The following is an 18265-nucleotide window of genomic DNA, read 5'->3' as shown; positions in this document are numbered from 1 at the left end:
TTATGAAAACTGATATGATCGTGCTGACTCCAACTCATAGATTAGCGCGAGAAATAAGACAACGCGGCGTTAATTCTGGCACGTATCACAGCTATTTCAAGTACAGCGGTGGATTATGGGATTCGGCTCGTATGGGAAACAAATACATCAACAAGATTATAATATTTGATGAAATTTGCACGGTAAATTTAGTTGTGTTAAAATCATTCCTGGGTTGGCTTGAAGGGAAAAATACCGCCGTAATAATGTGCGGCGATCACGGCCAGCCTGATCCTATTGATGGTGAATCTCCTCATGAGTGGCTTAGGAACTTCGTTGATTATTATGAAGAGATTGATGCTGATTATAGATCTGATGATATTTTACTGACCGAATTTAAGAAAATAATTCGATTACAACCTAATAAGTTTCAATGCGATGTAATGAGAAAAATAATCGACGAGACTCCGATGGATATTTTTCTAAATTTGTGGCGTCCAGATCATCTGATTGTTGCTAGTAGAAAGATTGTTCGCGATGCTATTCAGGAAATGTTATTCAAACTCCATTGTGAGAAATTTCCAACGTTACAGGTGCCGTTGTGCTACAGGCCCGCTGATACCAGGAAACAAAATATCAGTGTTACTTTGCCATGCGGAGAGGAAAAAATACTGGTTTTGAATGATATTATTTTCGTTGATATCAATCTTGTCAATGACGCGATAAACACAGAAAGATCGCCATGGAAACTCGGATACGCAACAACGATACATTCGTCGCAAGGATTGACCGTGCATGGCCAAGTTTGGATCATCGATGATAGAATTTCCTGGTCAAATTTAGTTTATCTAGCCGTGTCTCGAGTAAGAAAATTATCTCAGTTAGGTAGAATTCGATTTTACATTAACGACGATGGCGGTAGTTGAGTATCTTTCGGAATTATTTGTAGTTCTTCTTTGGTAAATCCTCGTTGTGGTGCTAGCGAATCTAAGAAATAAATTGCTGGTCTTCCTGATGATCTTGTTACGGCTGATATTTTATGTGTAGTAACGCTCCAAGTTGGATCAGTTGCTCTTTTTCTTCCTCCCTCGGCTTCCCCTTCCTTGTATAAATATCTGACCGTGACGCTACCTAACACAGGTGGAATCGTAGAATCTCGCTTTAGTGGTATATTTGGTTTTGTAATTGCAGTTGCGGGTTTCATTGATATTGTTCGTGTTACTTCGTTATTTAGTGCATTAATCACGTGAGGCAATCTTGTTGCCCAATCGTGAGATCGTTTATCTTGAATAAATTCTCTCGCGTACTGATATCCGAATAATCGTTCCGCTAGTGTTTTGTTGAATCTTTCAACGATGGCCTGACTACGATGAACACCAACTATGCCACGTCGGATTTTAACATTATTTTTTTTTCATTAATGAAGTAACTGCACCGAGGAATTCTCGTCCTGGATCAATCTGAAGAAGCTTCGGCCATGTCAATGGAGATCGTGAATAAATTTTCTCAAATGCCTTTGCAATTTCAGTTGCTGTTTTATTCGATAATGGTTCTGCTTCTTTATACCTACTAGCAATATCAACAACTGTTAGGACGTATTTGTAAGTGACTCCATCAACGGTATCATGAGGAAGAAACATTAAATCAGCCTGATGTACTTCATTAGGGACACTGACAGAGAAACTCGCATATGGTATTTTTTTAGGCGGAGGAAGATATATTTGCCAGGCCGCTTGTCTTGATAGCCACGATTCAGCGACCGAATGCTTTACTTTTGCTGCCTTAGCAAGTTTAGCAATTGCTGATTTTCCTCGCCAGAATCCTCACGGAGAATAATATATTTGCTCCATTATTATTTACCAGCTCCGAATACTAATTTACCTTTCATCGCACCTTTTATCAACCAAGTTGCCAATTTCTCTTTGAAATTTTTATCAGGAATTGCGTCTATTGCGTGAATTAGTCTAATATCAGCGAGATGTCTTTGTTGTAAATCCCCGCTACGATACGCAAGATCGTGGTAGTAGCATGCGTTATCAATAGCGTTTACTGGATCCTCACCGGGATTTGGTTGATTATTATTGTTGAGTCTTATATCTAGCCTCGTGCCAGGTCTGCAGTAATTGTATCCTGGCAGATGCTTCTCTCCGGGATATTTCGCCCAGGGTAACCCAGGTAGATTTTTCATGGAGGCTGTAATGTCTCCTCCGGTTCTACTTTTTTTTTTACAAATCTAAACTTGATTGTCTTGCAAACTTCACATTCACCCTTAACTGCGTTTCTGTTATTACGTGTAACGATTTCGATTGGATTTATCGTAGCTGTGCGTGTGCGACACTTAACACAATATAGATCCATGTATTCTAGTAACATGAATGTAATTGATTTTTCGGCCACGAAGAAACGCGAGCAAGTGAAACATAACGCGGCATTACCAAATTCGATAAGAATGATAATCATTGGCCCGTCAGGATCTGGAAAGACGCAACTGTTGTTAAATTTGTTAATGCGATGGATAAAATGGGACAAATTGTATTTGGTTGCGCCATCCGTTGACGATCAGCGATGTTATCAAGTATTAAAAGAGTTTAGCGATAATACTGACGAAGGCACAATAGAATTTATCACAGACATCAATGAAGCTCCATCAGTGGAAAATTTAGATGGCGATGTTAATAATCTCGTCGTATTCGATGATGTGATGCTAGATAAACAGACCAATCCGGCTAGGATATTTTCGCGTGGCCGGCACAAGAATACCGATGTGATTTACGTGACGCAGCGATATACACAAATTCCGAAAGTTATTAGAGACAATTGTAATATTTTATCAGTGTTCAATGGCGTCGATACTCACACGCTGAGAAATATTCATCAGACCTGGTGTAACGGCGATATGGACATAAACAAATTTAAAAATTTCTTCAGTCACGCTCAGGCAACACCGCACGGATTTATCACGATTAATCTTCATGATCCGCGTAGTAGGTATCGAATCGGTCTTGATCAAATTTACTCATAAAATTGCAGCCCAAATCTTGCGTGCACACTCGACACCCGATCTTTTTCCCACCCCACCCCCCCGAAAAACCCTTGTCCAGAATGATATATTTTGCACACAAAAATTGCACTCGGGGTCGAATTTACGCAAAATAGTTTTTCTGGGAAGGTTTATTTCTGCATTCTGAGGCTTCTACGGAGAAAGTTCTCGTAGGAAGGTTTATTTTGGCGGAACCGTCTGGTCTGTAGAACTTCCCTGCTGCTGAAGAAGATTATGATGCCACTACTGACCCCAAGAGAAAAAAGATTACCATCAACCAAGCCAAGGACAGCATAGCAACACTATTTTCGTATTTTGAGCAGACGTCAGCAATATTCACCAGATGACATAAAACAATAGTGAAGCCCTTGAAAATCTATGGCCACTATCAATAATCATTGCAGATAGATTCGTCAGAGAATCCAGGCAAACAAAGGTTACAGATTTCTTCAGAAAACTGACATAATTAATGTATGTACAGTACATACATGTACCTAGTGTGATGTGTTCGATGTGTTAATTGTCTAAACTTATATGTACTGTACATGTATGTACAAGCGCATGTTATAATTTCAACCATTATTGAATATACAGTACATTTACAGCTAGCATATACATGTACATGTATACGGTGTGATGACATCGTAAAATAAAAATGTGCATGATTCAATTATCCAGAAAACTTGTTAATCTGGACATATTCACTGGAAACGATTCTGTCTGGATTAACGAGGCTCCACTGTATATTGTGGTCCATCAAACCAAGCATTTGTCTAGTAACGACCATGAAATTAAAGTACATGAGGACAGTAAACATTCTGATGAAAGGTAAGCAAATGATGGCAAGTAGAAAAGAACAAATTTAAAAAGGACAAACAGTGCTGAAAAAACTTATAGCCCGATGCCTGGAGCCCCTCTAATTTCAGATTGGGTCCATCCTGTATTCTAAGACAGGTGCCGATCAGGCCTGTAAAATAAGCATCTAATTTGCCCAAGCCAACTTGCACCACTATGAAGAGATGCAGAAATGTATTTTCAACATATTGACATACCTGCCATAAATGGTGCAATCTGATTAAAATAAGATCACCACAATCATAAAACAGCATCTGATGCTAGAAGCGATTTATGAACTCCCCAAAACCCTGATATGGTCATGTTTCAAGAAAACAATTTTCAGTAATCTTCAAAGATACCAGAAAATTAAAGACAAACAAAATAACTTCACTTTCAGAATATGCTTGTTACACATAAAATGTATAAACGGTAAACAGTCATGACTGGAGTTTATGTAAATCTATCCTTAAAGCAGTTTAAACAGCGTGGAGAAAACAGAGAGGCTGGGTATAAACCGCCATTTCACAAATTAGTTAAATGGCTGACAATTGATAGTGAGAAGTATTGTAAGAATGCAGTGGTTGGTCCCATTGTGTTAATTTGCATAGGTAAGATCAGGAAGTAGAACATCCCAATACAGGTACATAAAAGATATGCTAGCTGTGTGTAGGAAAAGAAAAGTTAGTACATATCATTGACTTGAAAGAAAATGTTTAAGCCCTATCTCTTATAGATGTTTGACAAGTTTGTCAACAGCAGCAACATTTCTTTGAAATCGGATATTTACTGCATATATAAATTGCAAAGCATGATCATTTCAGATGTTATAATTGTGCTCAAGTGTGATTCACTTTTTAAGCTGATTTAGGAAGCAATTAGCTATCCGCAAAGCCCAACAAAAATAAATTCAGAGCTCCTGGTTAACTACATGAACCGTAACACTATATGTGTTTAACCTGAACTGTACCTAGTGTGTATTTTGTGTTTATGTATTGGTCATTATTTGGTCATTATTTAGGTGAGACAGCTATCTGGGTCATCAACCAATGATAAGGGGCAGCTCCTTGTGTTCTATGCATTGTACAAATGCTTCAGTAACTGTGAGAGAGTCAAATTTTATATTTCAAGGCTGAGCAACAGATAAGTAAATCAATTAAAGCTAGAGTGTCTTCAGAAAAAAAACTTTAGATATGGCATGAATATGGAATTATTTTATACTTATGGACATTTCCAGTGGGACATTTTTATTCCATATCTGACCAACTTAACGGTTATGGATTTTAGTGTGTCTATAAGGACAATACATGACTTTAAATATGGCATGAATATGGAACTATTTTATACTTATGGACATTTCCAGTGGGACATTTTTATTCCATATCTGACCAACTTAACAGTTATGGATTTTAGTGTGTCTATAAGGACAATACATGACTTTAAATATGGCATGAATATGGAACTATTTTATACTTATGGACATTTCCAGTGTTACATTTTTATTCCATATCTGACCAACTTAACGGTTATGGATTTTAGTGTGTCTATAAGGACAATACATGACTCTTCAAAGCCCTTGAAATTTAATTTTTAAATTCTAAATTAAATTCTAAAATCTTTTCCAGGATTACAAGACAAGCGGGAATTCTGGCTGAATTATACAAATTTTTGCAACCATTTTTTTCAAAAGTGATGTGGGAAAAAAAGGTAAAATAGGCATTTTCCAAGACTTTACACTATACTGGTGAGTATTTTATGCCAAGTTGAGTATGATACGTAAGAAATAACAGAGTCTTACATTTATACATGAAATTTTAATAAAATGACCATTTTCTAAAATGTGATTGGACTGAAATCATACCATGTTTTTCCATGATTTCCACAGCTTCATCTAGGTAATTATTCTGTTTGAGAAAATCTACTCGATCCTCCCAGCGTGGAAGTCTGTCCAGTGCATCCATCATTTTCTTTAGGTTGTTTGTCCTATGGTACATACGTGCTGCCGTATAAAGGACTTGTTCCTCACTAAACTTATCTGATGGCTGATTGGTGATCAAATACTGAGGAATCGGTTCACCTCTTGACTCATACTCCTTGAATGTCAAAGTAAATTAAAAAGTTTGCATACATGTATTTGAATGGCTCTCAATTTTCTTTTATTCAGAAATAAATGTATCAAATACATATAGACTTTTCATATTCTAAATGATTTATTTTAAAGGATCTGATATGTTCATCCAATCTAATTTGGCTCTGTCCCAAATTAACACACACACATACACACAAATGTGCCTGATAATAATCAGGTAAATAAGTTTTGTCTAAATGGTAAATATAATAAAAAATGCAATCACATAACAGTAACTGAAAGATACCCATATCTTGATAATTTCTGGCTATTAGATAGAAAGTGATCATAGAATATGAGGCATTGATAGAAAGATAAAAGCAAGATTCTGGTGCATAAATCATAACTCCAGTCAGAAAATTATCCCGATTTTTATACCAGCTCTGCTGGTGATTAAATTAGAATACTAAGGGAATCCAAGTGAACACACAGAGTCTTTGTGATGTCTTCAGTTTGCTAGAAGCAAGAACTGGAGGGGTCATATATAAAGCCTACACAGTCAAACAGTACACTGCCACATTCACACATCCCAGGGCAGATATAAACAAAATGAAGTCTTATGTCAAGTCGTGTCAACTGGGCAAATTGTTGTGTGATTCTGTCATGATGACAACATACTTTTCCATAGTAAGAAATTTCAAATCCATGTAAACAAAATTCTGAGGAAGGATGAGATCTAAATTATGTTTGGAAATTATGCCTAGACAAATCACTCTATCCCAACACTGAGTTCCTCATTAGTGTGTTGTGCATCAACAAGTCACAGGAGAAGTACTTGCAGATGGACATTCCTAAGGACATTAAATGAGCGAGGCTCCAGGATTAGAGCTAGGACAAAAGGGTGGGCGTGAAGTTGGAAGATCTTCTTTCCTGTATTTCTTATTTCTTGTAGGCTGAGAAAATGGGTAATGTCTAAAGTAATTCGTTTTACATAAATTGTGTTTCTCTGAGAATACTTACCCAATCACATTATGTTAGAAATATTAGTCTGCTTTCTCACAAATCAAGCCCTACTAAAGAAAGAAAAGCAACGTATCCTGTCTATATTTAGATAAAGGCCAGTAACTCTTTCCCATCACCTCCCCTCGATACCAACAGATGTCACCAAATTATAGCTGAGCAATACACTAACAAGGATGCTCGCATGGATGGAAGAGTCTTTAAGTAATATGACTGGCAAAATATTCTCAGAGAAATATAATTTACTTAAAAATTTGCATTCTCCTTCAAATATGTTCCCAATCAAATTACATGAATAGCTGTTGTTGTTGTTGTTATAGGTTTTAACGCCATTTTTCAGTACAAAATAGGCTATACATGGCGGCCAGTATTAATGGTAGAGGAAGAACCGGTGTAAATTTGGAAATAACCACTGACCCACGAGAAGCTACCGGGAAGCTTTCTCACATACCATAATTGGCTGAGCCTGAGACTCAAACCCACGCAGACAGCGGCGAGTTGGCAGTGATCCGTAACTGTGAGCCACCTTATATGAAGAGGATAAGAGGAGGAGGGAATGCTGAGCATCCAACCTTTTCCTTGGGTATCCTTCTGGGGATGAATGAATGGATTCCCCAAATGAAATGTTTAACTTGCAAAGCTGTAGTGGTAAGAGAAGAGCGTTGAGAAGAAGAGTGAGGTCTGGTCAGGGAAGGCCCATCCATGTTTGGGGATGCTAAAGATTCAGGTTGACTGGAATCATCCTGGATGTACTGTCGCTAGAAAGAGTAGATGATATATGACCCAGGGCGTACCCCATCAGAGAGGGGCTATCAGAATGATCTTGCCATTCTGACCTTTTAGTTTCTGGGTTATTTTCTGTATCAGCACTTCCCAAATGATCAATAGTGCATCCATGGCCCAAGCCTGGAACTTGAGACAAAGGTTAGGAGCTTTTGATTTTTCCACCTTGTTGCCAATAGGTTGATCATTGAAGTTTGCAAAATCTAAGTGAAAACTGATTGATAGATGAGATTTTCCGTGTGAAGGATGTGACCACCTCTGGTTTGGTTCCTGGCCAAGACACTGATGCAACCAGGAATGTGTCTGACTTGTATTTTGAGATGGAGATTACTGCACCCACACAGAAAAAGCCAGATCAGAATACATAGGTCAAGTGATTTGGTACCTCCCTGTTTGAGATCACCACCACAGTGTTGTCAGACCAGATAAAGCCCATTATTGCCTGAGAGGTGATCTTTTCAGCAATAAAAGACATTGATGACATCTTTCATTTCTAAGATGTTGATGTGTAGAGTCTGTTTCCCTGGTGATGATAATGAAGTTCAGCAACAGGTGGGCACCCCCACTGTGCGGACTGGTGGTGGGACCTTCAGTTATTCGTCACTGGGGTTCTTTAGCAGAATCCCAATGGTCAGCCAACCCGACATTGGAGTGATTGAATCATGGGTGTGATCATAACTGTTTGATTAAGAAGACATAAAACTGGGCATCAATGTGCTGACAAGGCCTACAGAAAGAGACGGCCAAGCAGGTATGTCCCAAAGAAAAAGACTGCCAAGCAGATTTAAGTCCACCTCTGTAAAAAAAAAAAAACCAAACAAACAAAGGGTGCGGGAACTCTCCTGCTGGACTTGACAAGTTCAACAATTCTGGTAACGCGAACACAAGGGGTTGCACCAGAATCCAGATAGGTTATGAACTTCATACCTATGGACGAAATTCTGGGCTGGATACAGGTCTGACTTCCCCATTCTTGAAAAGGCACAGATGCCCTGGATGAGAATGGAGATCGTTCCCGCCTTGGATTAGGATATAACTCACCATGTGTTTCTGTAGGATGCTGCCCAGGTATGTTGCTGTCAATGTAGATGACACAGGCTGGAGCAGGGAGACAATGCAATCCATAGTCGCAGTGAAAGCCCAGGGGCTGATTTTGAGGCCAAAGGGAAGAATGATGAATTGATAATGGTATGGCAGTAAGCTAAACAGAAACACTTGGAAAACAGGGGTTGGATAAGGATGTGAAAGTATGTGTCTTTCAGATGCAGACTGATGGCATACTCATCCCATCTGATGCGGAGGTGGAATTACCTTGCCATCTCTATCCTGAATTGGGTGAGGTGACTGAAGTTGATGGTGAACCTCTACCTGCTGTTTGTATTCCAAAAAGAAACAGCCTGGAGTAAAATGCTGTGGATTGTGGCCTTTTTTTAATGAGCAACCATTATCTCCAGTTGTAAAAAGGCATATATCTCCTGACGTAATGGTGTATTCATGAACAGGGGAGAATGGATTGTTGATAATTATCTCCAGTTGTAAAAAGGTATATATCTTCTGAAGTAACGGTGTATTCGTGAACAGGGAAGAATGGATTGTTGATAAACAAAACCTATGTTATGTTATGGGTCTTGCTTTTTAAATCATATTGTATGAATTTGTATTGTGCTCCTCTATGAACACATTTTCCTACAATGACATTGTTAACAGTCTGTTACAACAATGCATTTAGATTTTTAATGGGCTATGATAGGAGTCAGACCTGCCATCCCTGATGAGTCTGTCTCAGTAAAGCAGTTGATTTTTTCCGTAAATCTGACCAGTTTTCAGTAAAGTGTAACAAAATATCATAAACTGCTATTGCAAAGCTGGAAAACATAATTAAAAGTTTGGTATTCAGAATGTGCAGCGACAACAAACATTATGTTCAACTGAAAAGCTTGCAAAGTACGAGTAGACTTTATTTACCACTAGTACAGTTGAACAAATTTTAGTTCCAAATTCTATGCATCTCAATGGCTTGTTGTCTCTCTCAACATGACATAATTCCTGGACAAAAAAAATTCCATTTCATATGACGACGGCAATCATATTTCCTGCCACGAGTCATACTCAAATTGGAATGTGATGTCCAATAAACATAATTGTATCCCTTCTAGCTTATATTCACAAAAATCTGAAAATTCCTTTTTATTTTTCCTGTGTTGATTATTAACACTTTTCAAGAGGCTTATTTTCCCTTTCGTCTTAAACATGCATCGCTTGCTGGAAGACATTTTTTAAAAAAAATTATATGATCAACAGTTTGATCATGCAGGCGCTTCGCATGAACAAATAGGTGCAGTTTAAAGTGTATGATGTGCTGCTGTAAAGTTAATCTGGTTCCCTGTCCAATTTTCACTACTTCTAATATAAAACCCAGATCCAAATCAAACACGGATAACAAATTTTCCGGATTTTTTGGCAATGATCATTTTCTTGTAGTTTGTGCTTTTATGCCGCAAGTCCACATTTTAAGGGTAATTTTCTTAAGACTTATGGCAAAATTGTAAGAGTTGGCATTTCTGTAGGAGACATAGTGCATTCGGAACAATGTCAATTGTGTTTAGCTAAGAAGGAGAGCCTACGCATTTAGAAATAGAATAGCTAGTAGTAATAACAAAATCTTGAAAGCAGTCTTCCATGTTGGTTGTTGTCATAATTCTTCAATGACTGCTCATTTTTTGTATTAATATTGTTTCCTGGTTTTGTGTGAAATTGATGGTTTTACTGTAAAGTCACAATCATATTTTACAGTTATCAGTATTAATGCTTTTTAATGTGCCCTGCAGAGTTAACTGCTGCAATGAGCGTGAGGAAGTAATTTGTACAGGCAAGTTGATTTCATCCACATGTGAATATCTGCATCATAGTCTGAAATTTCAACTCATGTATTAAATGCAAAAGCTCATTCAAATACTTCCTCATTTTATGACTGGGCAATTTAAAAAGACTTATGATGACTGAAAACTGTATAAATCTTTAAATAATGAAATGAACAAAACTTCAGAAATAAAACTACTTCATAAATTGTATATAAACAATGGCATTTCTCAATAGATTTCCTTCTTAAAAAGAACACAAGTAGAAGCAGGCATTGTTACCTTCTACTAGATTTATAAATTACCTCTCTTTTGAGTTTGTATCTATGTAGTGTGTCTATCACTGCATCATAATATTCATTCTCATTTAGAACCTCCACTGCACAGTTGAAATTTCCCATTAGCTCAAAGCATCTGCTACTGTCCAATGGACGCTTCATTCGGCGGTAGAGCCCTGCTGCTTCCTCAAACTGAAAAGTAATAATATTCAGAATATTTTTACAGTTCTCTTTCTCAAACTAGAAATATGTCTAAAACATACAGATAAACCCATCTATATGGTACAATGTAAGAAACATTTGATCAATTTTCTTAGCAAGAAATGCAAAGCTAGAAATCTCAACTTGATCTAATTTTTTCTGCCCCCTCTATATTCTGTGCAGCAAGCTGCTTCATTTAATTCTAAACAAAGAGATTCTGAAGGACTATATGGATTGAAATCCAGATTTGGTATAGGCCAGATAAACTTTCATGATCAAACATTAGCTTCTACTGACTGATTTGATCATGTAAAAAATGATCAGTTAATTGTGCCAAACTTTTACATGAAAAGCAGAGAACAGATTCATGCCTGCCAGTACATGATGTACAAGAAGAACACAATTTTTAACTCCTATAGCACTGTTCAGAGACATGTGACATTCATAAATGCTGTAAGGGTCCTTTTGTAAACATTATTTTACACAGCTAATTTTTGTCTGTGATTATAGATTATATTTTAAAATAATTACCTCTTGAAGGTAAAAATATTTACTTGGATTTGACTATAGGACAATGGGTTTCCCCTTGGGAATTTCTGCTCCACCTGATAGTTGTCATGTTCTTGACTAAACTTTAAGATAAAGACCTGACCTTGTTTACTACTTAGAATGTTCTGGAAGTGAACATTTGACCTCATCCTGGTGCTCTTATTGTGTCTTAGGTTTTTTAAATAAAGGCTCTTTGCATCTGAATTACTCATGTCATATCTTAGTGGAATCAATTATGGCTGTACTCAGTTATAATTTACCCAGGATTTATTTAAATTATTAATTAGAATTACAAATTGCTTATTGAATTTAGGACTAAATCACTATTTTGGAATTATTGTGAATTCATTCAAGGACATTCTAGATTATGTCATTAAGAAACCTCAAGACTGTTGGTATATTAACACATTCAAGGCTAATGGCACATTTGTACATTCAAGATTGGAATTCATGCATAACACCACTGGAATTCTTTACTGAACTTTCAGAACACTCCATGCTTTTGGACTTGTGATCAAACTTTTAGGACTATTTAGGACTTAATTCACAAATTAAGTTCCTTATAAATTTTAACTTTGTATTCGAGGGAAATAAATTATTTGTTGAATTTTACAAAATTTGCTGGGTTTTGCTTTCTTCTGTTACTAACTTTAAGACCATAGACTTGTATAAAATTTGATATTTAAGAGTTATTTCACATGCAAATTGTCTCATCTGGTACAAAAGTGACACTATGCTAAATATGCTGTTGCAGGAAGAAATAAAAAAATGTGTACAAAGCCAATATACAAGAATATATGAAAAAGAAAATGGCAAATATTTTCAATTATTCAAAAGATGTCTAGAAAAAAACTGCAGATTGAAAACAGACCTAAGTGAAATACATGCTAAGGAAATAAACGAGATTCTGCATTCTTACTTTATCATGATGATGAAAATGTATGGACAGCTGTACTAACCAGATTTGTTAAAATAACCCAGAAGAGCCTTGAAAGATACCTTGCCAATAAGAACTTTGTGTTTTGCATCAATTCCTTTAAATTTTCATACAAAATCATTTGAATGAGAAGTTTTATACATGCAAAAAAGATCCAAGACATAGCCACATTTACTGTGTTATACCGAAATATGCAACAATTGTATTATACCAAAGGCATTAAGGAAAGAATTGTTTCAAAAAGAGCTCTCAAAATACTGGCCCATTTCCAATGACATAAGGCAGGTTCTTGGCATTTCTTCTTTTCATAATCAATGTCTCAAATGGATGAAATCTTAAAGCATTTGATGAACAGTTCTATATATAGATATATATCACTGGTTATTGTTCATGTTACAGACTTAAAACTGTATTGAAGTCACTGTATATACTAGATGTGCTGTACAAACAGAAAACCTACAAAAAGATAGATTAGTTCCTGTAATAGGGTTACTTTCTCCAAATAAGGTCATTATTGTTATTATTATTACAAAAAATAATGAGATTAAAATTATATATATACAAGGTGTGTTTTCAAATTTTCTAAGATCTTATTTGAATGAAAAGATTTACCTGTGCAGAAAAGATCAATAGCAAAATATTGTTTTTAAAACTTGTACTTTGATGTTTCATATCTGAAATATGGAGATGTTCAAATAACTTTAAAAAAATAATGATGTATAATTTAGAAACATGCAAGTTGAAATGACCATATTACAGCATTATATTTCTTGCTGTTGCCATCATTTTCTTTGTCATTATCAAAGTTATCATGCAAGAAATTGTTTAATTTTTTTTTATTACCTTATATATGCAGACTTATCTTCTGTTTAAGTCAATGCTATAATTACTTTTCAATTTGTATTGACTACAAATAGAATCAGCTTTAAAATATTCCATTTCTAGCAAAATGGATTACTTCATTTATTCAGTATCAAATAGTGGTTACAATCTCTAAAAATATCACTCAACAGGAAATTAAGAAAGAAAAAGACTGTTGGCAAATCTCTGTAAGAGAACAGGATAGGTCCAAACGTGCGTTTGTTACCCGCGACGGAACCTACCAATGATTGGTTATGACTTCTGGAGTCCAGAATGCGCAGAGTGTCTTCACGCGGATGATGAAAACGTAATTGGCAGAAGAAGCATCTGATTATCTCATTTTAAACTGCACAAGCATTAATTGAGAATCTATTCTTAATAATAATAATGATAATAAAGACTTTATTTAGAGAAAGTAACTCACTTAGTTACAGAACTAATCTACCTTGAGGCCTTCTATATGTTGTGTACAACATATACAGTATATACAACATGATGTGAAGACTCTGGCGTGACACTAAATAATCAAGTGATTTTAAAAATCAAAATATCAAGCCTGGAACACATGCACAGGCATTTGTGAACACAAAAACATGAATAAAATATAAAATATCATCCTGCATTGAAAATTCATCTGTGAAAATGATGCAAAATTCAAATGTGAAAATGATGCAAAATTACAGAAAAGATGATGGTATTTATTGCACTAGAACTGTTCAATTGTCTAAAGATTTATTCATGGCTTTTCTGCATACTTTATACATCAATTAGGCCTTTCTAAGAAATATTATTTCATGAATTGTTAAAATCTTTACATTATTCATAGCATCCTGGAAACTGTCTCTACATTGATCTAGAATTAAATGGCAAGCCCTCTTTTGGATTCTTAAAAGTGTTGTTATGTTTGAATTAGAGGTATTACCCAAAATTACATTACAATAGTCCAGATATGGCTGAATATAACTTTTATAAAAAGATTATCATATACTGAAGATGAATGTATGTTTTGAGTTTCCTCAGTAGCCAAAGACAAGAATTAACCTTTTTTGAAACATGTTTAATGTGAATAGACCAAGTAAGATTGCTATCTATGAATACACCAAGAATTATTTCATGAGAGGTCATACTAAGGCTCACATTGTCAAATAGAACCTGGAGTTTGTCGCTATCTAGCCTTGCTTATTTTTGTTGCATTTTAACTAGTAGAGGTTTCGTCTTTTCTATATTTATGATCATACTGTTTTCCTTGCACCAGACTTTAAGTTTGTTGAGAGCATCTAGTAAGTTATTTTCAAGTACCGTTTTGGTTTTACCCATCTCAGACAGCGTAGTATCATCTGCATAGGGGTCAGTGGAAGAAAGTGAAGTACCAATCTTAATAGGTAAGTCGTTGATAAATAGAATGAATAACAGCTTTCCAAGGATAGAGCCCTGTGGTACTCCACAATTAATATTTTACCTTTGAGAAAGTTTACCATTTAAAGATACTTTTTGCACTCTATTGGTTAAGTAAGAAGTAAACCCGTTTAGGGAGTTTTCACTGCATTGGTAATTTTTTTAGTCTTTCAAGCAAAATTTCATGATCTACAAGATCAAAAGCTTTACAAAAATCAACCATAATAGTGCCTACCATTTTTTCTTGATCTATTGTTTTCAGCCATTTATCAATCAAATTTACAAGTGCAGTTTCACTGGAGTGATTCTGTCAAAAGCTAGACTGATTATCATGAATAAGATCATAAGTGCTCACATAGTTGAGAAAAGAATCATGTACATGTTTTTCCAGTAATTTGGAGAGACAAGGAAGGATATAGAGGGGTCTGTAGTTATTTACATCATCTTTTGTTCCCACTTTATGCAATGGTGTAGCCTTGGCTCTTTTCCATGTTTGTGGAAATTTATGAGACCTAATACTTTCATTGCAAATGAAAGCTATACTCTCTACAATTGCAGGTGCAGCTACCTTTAGTTTTTGCATTCATTCTTCTGTAGATCCATTCTTATATTGCTATGTTTATTACTAAGAACAAATAACAAAAGTAATGGAATCTGGTGGATATTTGCAATTTCGAACGTAACTGAAACACAATAACTGTGCCATGAAAGTTTCCTTTTTGCAGGGAAAATGTTTATGCTTAGGAATGCTAGCAACGACGGCTTAAAATGCAAACTAATTTTTACCAACTTGGATGTGCTGAAAGGAAAATGTGCTTCACCATTCGTTACGTGATTGTGCTATGTTTTTCCACTGAATTCATACCAATATGACCTGTGACAAAATTACTGAATATTTTAAATCTCTGTGTGTGTAAATTTTCAATGGAAATCACTTGCTTTATGGATTCAATGTATATGATGAGATTCGCAGGTGAGTACATGGTTTTGATACTCTTTTTATGCTATACATCAGACATACATAAAGAGTAATCACGTATATGTATCAATTCATGATAACTGTGCCAATGAAGCATGTATTTTACCGCCCACATTTATTACCTTCCCACCCCTGCAATTTTCAGGGGGTACATGCATCATCTTCTTCAGCTAATGGACCTGGTTGCTTATAACACAGTTCGGTCTATAACACGGTCGGGTTCTATGGCTCCCAACTACCTTGTTATAACGGGGTCACAATTCTTTTTGGTCATTCCAGAATATGCTGCATCTTATCAATAGCAATCAACTTCAGAAAATAACCCTTAACATGGTTGGATCAAGTTTAATTATTATTAAATTATTATTTCCTATCAGCTGAATATACATAATTTATAACTTGATGTTAGTAAATGTGCTACCTTAACATAACTGCCATGTGGTTAACTCATGTATAATCAACAATCAATGGGAAGAGTTCACCAGGTGTCATACATGTAAATCTGGGGAAATGCAAAGGAAGGTTAGTATGATAAAGATTCAGTTATGCTAAAATGAGGGACCCAATTAAAGGGATAGGAAGCATATGTGGGAAACAACCTCTTGTTTGCTGTGGTTTGTTTTCAGTTTTACAATATTATAATAGTTTTAGTGATACAATACCTTTCCAAGTTTCTCTAAAAGCTGAGCTGCAAGTTCTCGTTCCCTTGCATTTTTAAGACAGATGGCTGCCTTGTCTGGTCGGTCACATTCCAAGTACAACTCTGCTACTTTCAGGAATTCATGATACATTGCATCAGGATTATCTTTCATACGGGAAGCAACTAGTGCCCCATGATGGGCTAGTGCAACCTTCTGTTTGTCAGTTTCTCCTGCCATCCCAAAGCATTTTGCTGCAACTGCATACAGGGCATTCTTTTGGAAGTCCTTTCCCCTGAGAATCCAGTCCTCTTTCTTGGACTCCGCAGCAAACATTACCTCTGTCAAATCTGGGAAATAAGTAGCAAGGTTTATAGATTTTCAGTACTAAAAAGTTACTTCATACACTACAATGCTTTAACATCCCAGTGTTGAACATTTTACTATTTGTATTTACATCTTGCAATGTGTCTGTAACTAAAAGCAGGTTCACTATTATAAATCACAAAATTTTTTGCCAAGTCAGAGAAGGATGAAATATGGGTCATATGGGGCTATTTTTGTGACGAGGATGTTGTACTCATCAAGATGCATTCAGTACCGAGTTTCATGGTTCTAGGTACAATTGTATTGATGTAACATGGAAAAAGCCCATGGTCATGAGCTAAATGCAAAAAGTAAACCCAAGTAAGTAAAATGAAAAGTGTAGGTCACAGTGACCGTCCTATGTAATGGTTGTAACACTAAATAAGCTACATACAATCATCCAGTTTAATTATCCTAGTAATGCTTAAGAAATAAATTTCTAACTTCTAATCAGACACTAAATCAAATCAGACACCCTTGATATATGTCCATATTCATGCTTGATCAAACTAGCATTAGAAAGGTAGTTTCCAACAAGCTCAGCAAATCAGATGCAAAACATCCCAATGTATGAATTTTATTCATTGTCAAAGAGAGTAGTAACAAGTTCAATCAGATGCAAGATGACATAGTTAATATAAACAGGTCTTGCTCAAACAAAGAACAACAATTTTGTGTTCTAATTTACAACTAAAATCATTGCTGGGCAAAAAAAAACTTGTCAGTGTCTCCATCCTTACATCAAACAAAAAAAAACAGGATAGGTAATATGACTCTGAAGTTTTCTAGTAGCAGTAACATTAAGAAGATAAATTCAGACTAAATTCTTTACAATGAAACATTGGTCCCTTTTCTAAAAATATTCTTATTGTTCTTTCAGCACCCCTTCCTCCAAGAGATGTGTCTGAAATACAAACGATAGTCCAACACATGAAATCACAAGCCAGAAAAGATAGGACTATAATAATTGGCTAAGAAACCTCTTAAAACGATGTACAGACTCTAAGAGGTGCAAAAATCGACAACATATGCGCAGAATAATGAATACTGACCGATCCAAATACAACCAAATTATTATTTCAGTAGGTGGAAATGGTGCCAGAGATGGAAGGTCACTAAATCAAATCAGAACAGATTTTGAAAGTTTACTGTATGCTGCTAGGTACTGCAGCCCAAATACATCTAAAATAACGATATCAGGACTACCTCCTTGTGTGGACATCAGGGTGAAAGAAACAATGATCTGATAATTGACCCATGTGAAGACTTTAACGTACAGTACATTCAACAATACACATCTTTCTTTCTTCAGAACCAGGACGTCAACCTAAGCCTCTACCAGAGAGACAAAATTCATTTAAGTAGAAAAGGAACCTCTCAACTAACGAGAAATATTAACATGTATGCCCCCATTTTAAGGCACTATAATGAAGAGTATTATCTCTACTGTGGAGAAACTGACAGGTATGCCATCATGGC

At 35.9% G+C, this 18265-nt stretch overlaps 1 protein-coding gene across 1 annotated transcript in view; it reads right to left on the bottom strand.

Moving 5' to 3' along the window:
* Positions 1-18265, bottom strand: part of LOC149787092 (TPR and ankyrin repeat-containing protein 1-like) — a 129027-nt gene that overhangs the window by 25218 nt on the left and 85544 nt on the right. Inside the window, exons 22-24 of the mRNA XM_089976042.1 lie at positions 16445-16770; positions 10888-11052; positions 5715-5946 (exon numbers count right to left, since the gene is read on the bottom strand). Coding sequence (XP_089832168.1) covers positions 5715-5946; positions 10888-11052; positions 16445-16770 — 723 coding nt within the window. The remainder of the gene's footprint in view (positions 1-5714; positions 5947-10887; positions 11053-16444; positions 16771-18265) is intronic.

The sequence above is a fragment of the Sinohyriopsis cumingii genome, chromosome 12 (genome assembly GCF_028554795.1).
Source record: "Sinohyriopsis cumingii isolate HCF-2022 chromosome 12, ASM2855479v2, whole genome shotgun sequence".
NCBI lineage: Eukaryota > Metazoa > Mollusca > Bivalvia > Unionida > Unionidae > Sinohyriopsis > Sinohyriopsis cumingii.
This window is presented reverse-complemented; position numbering and strand designations above follow the sequence as displayed.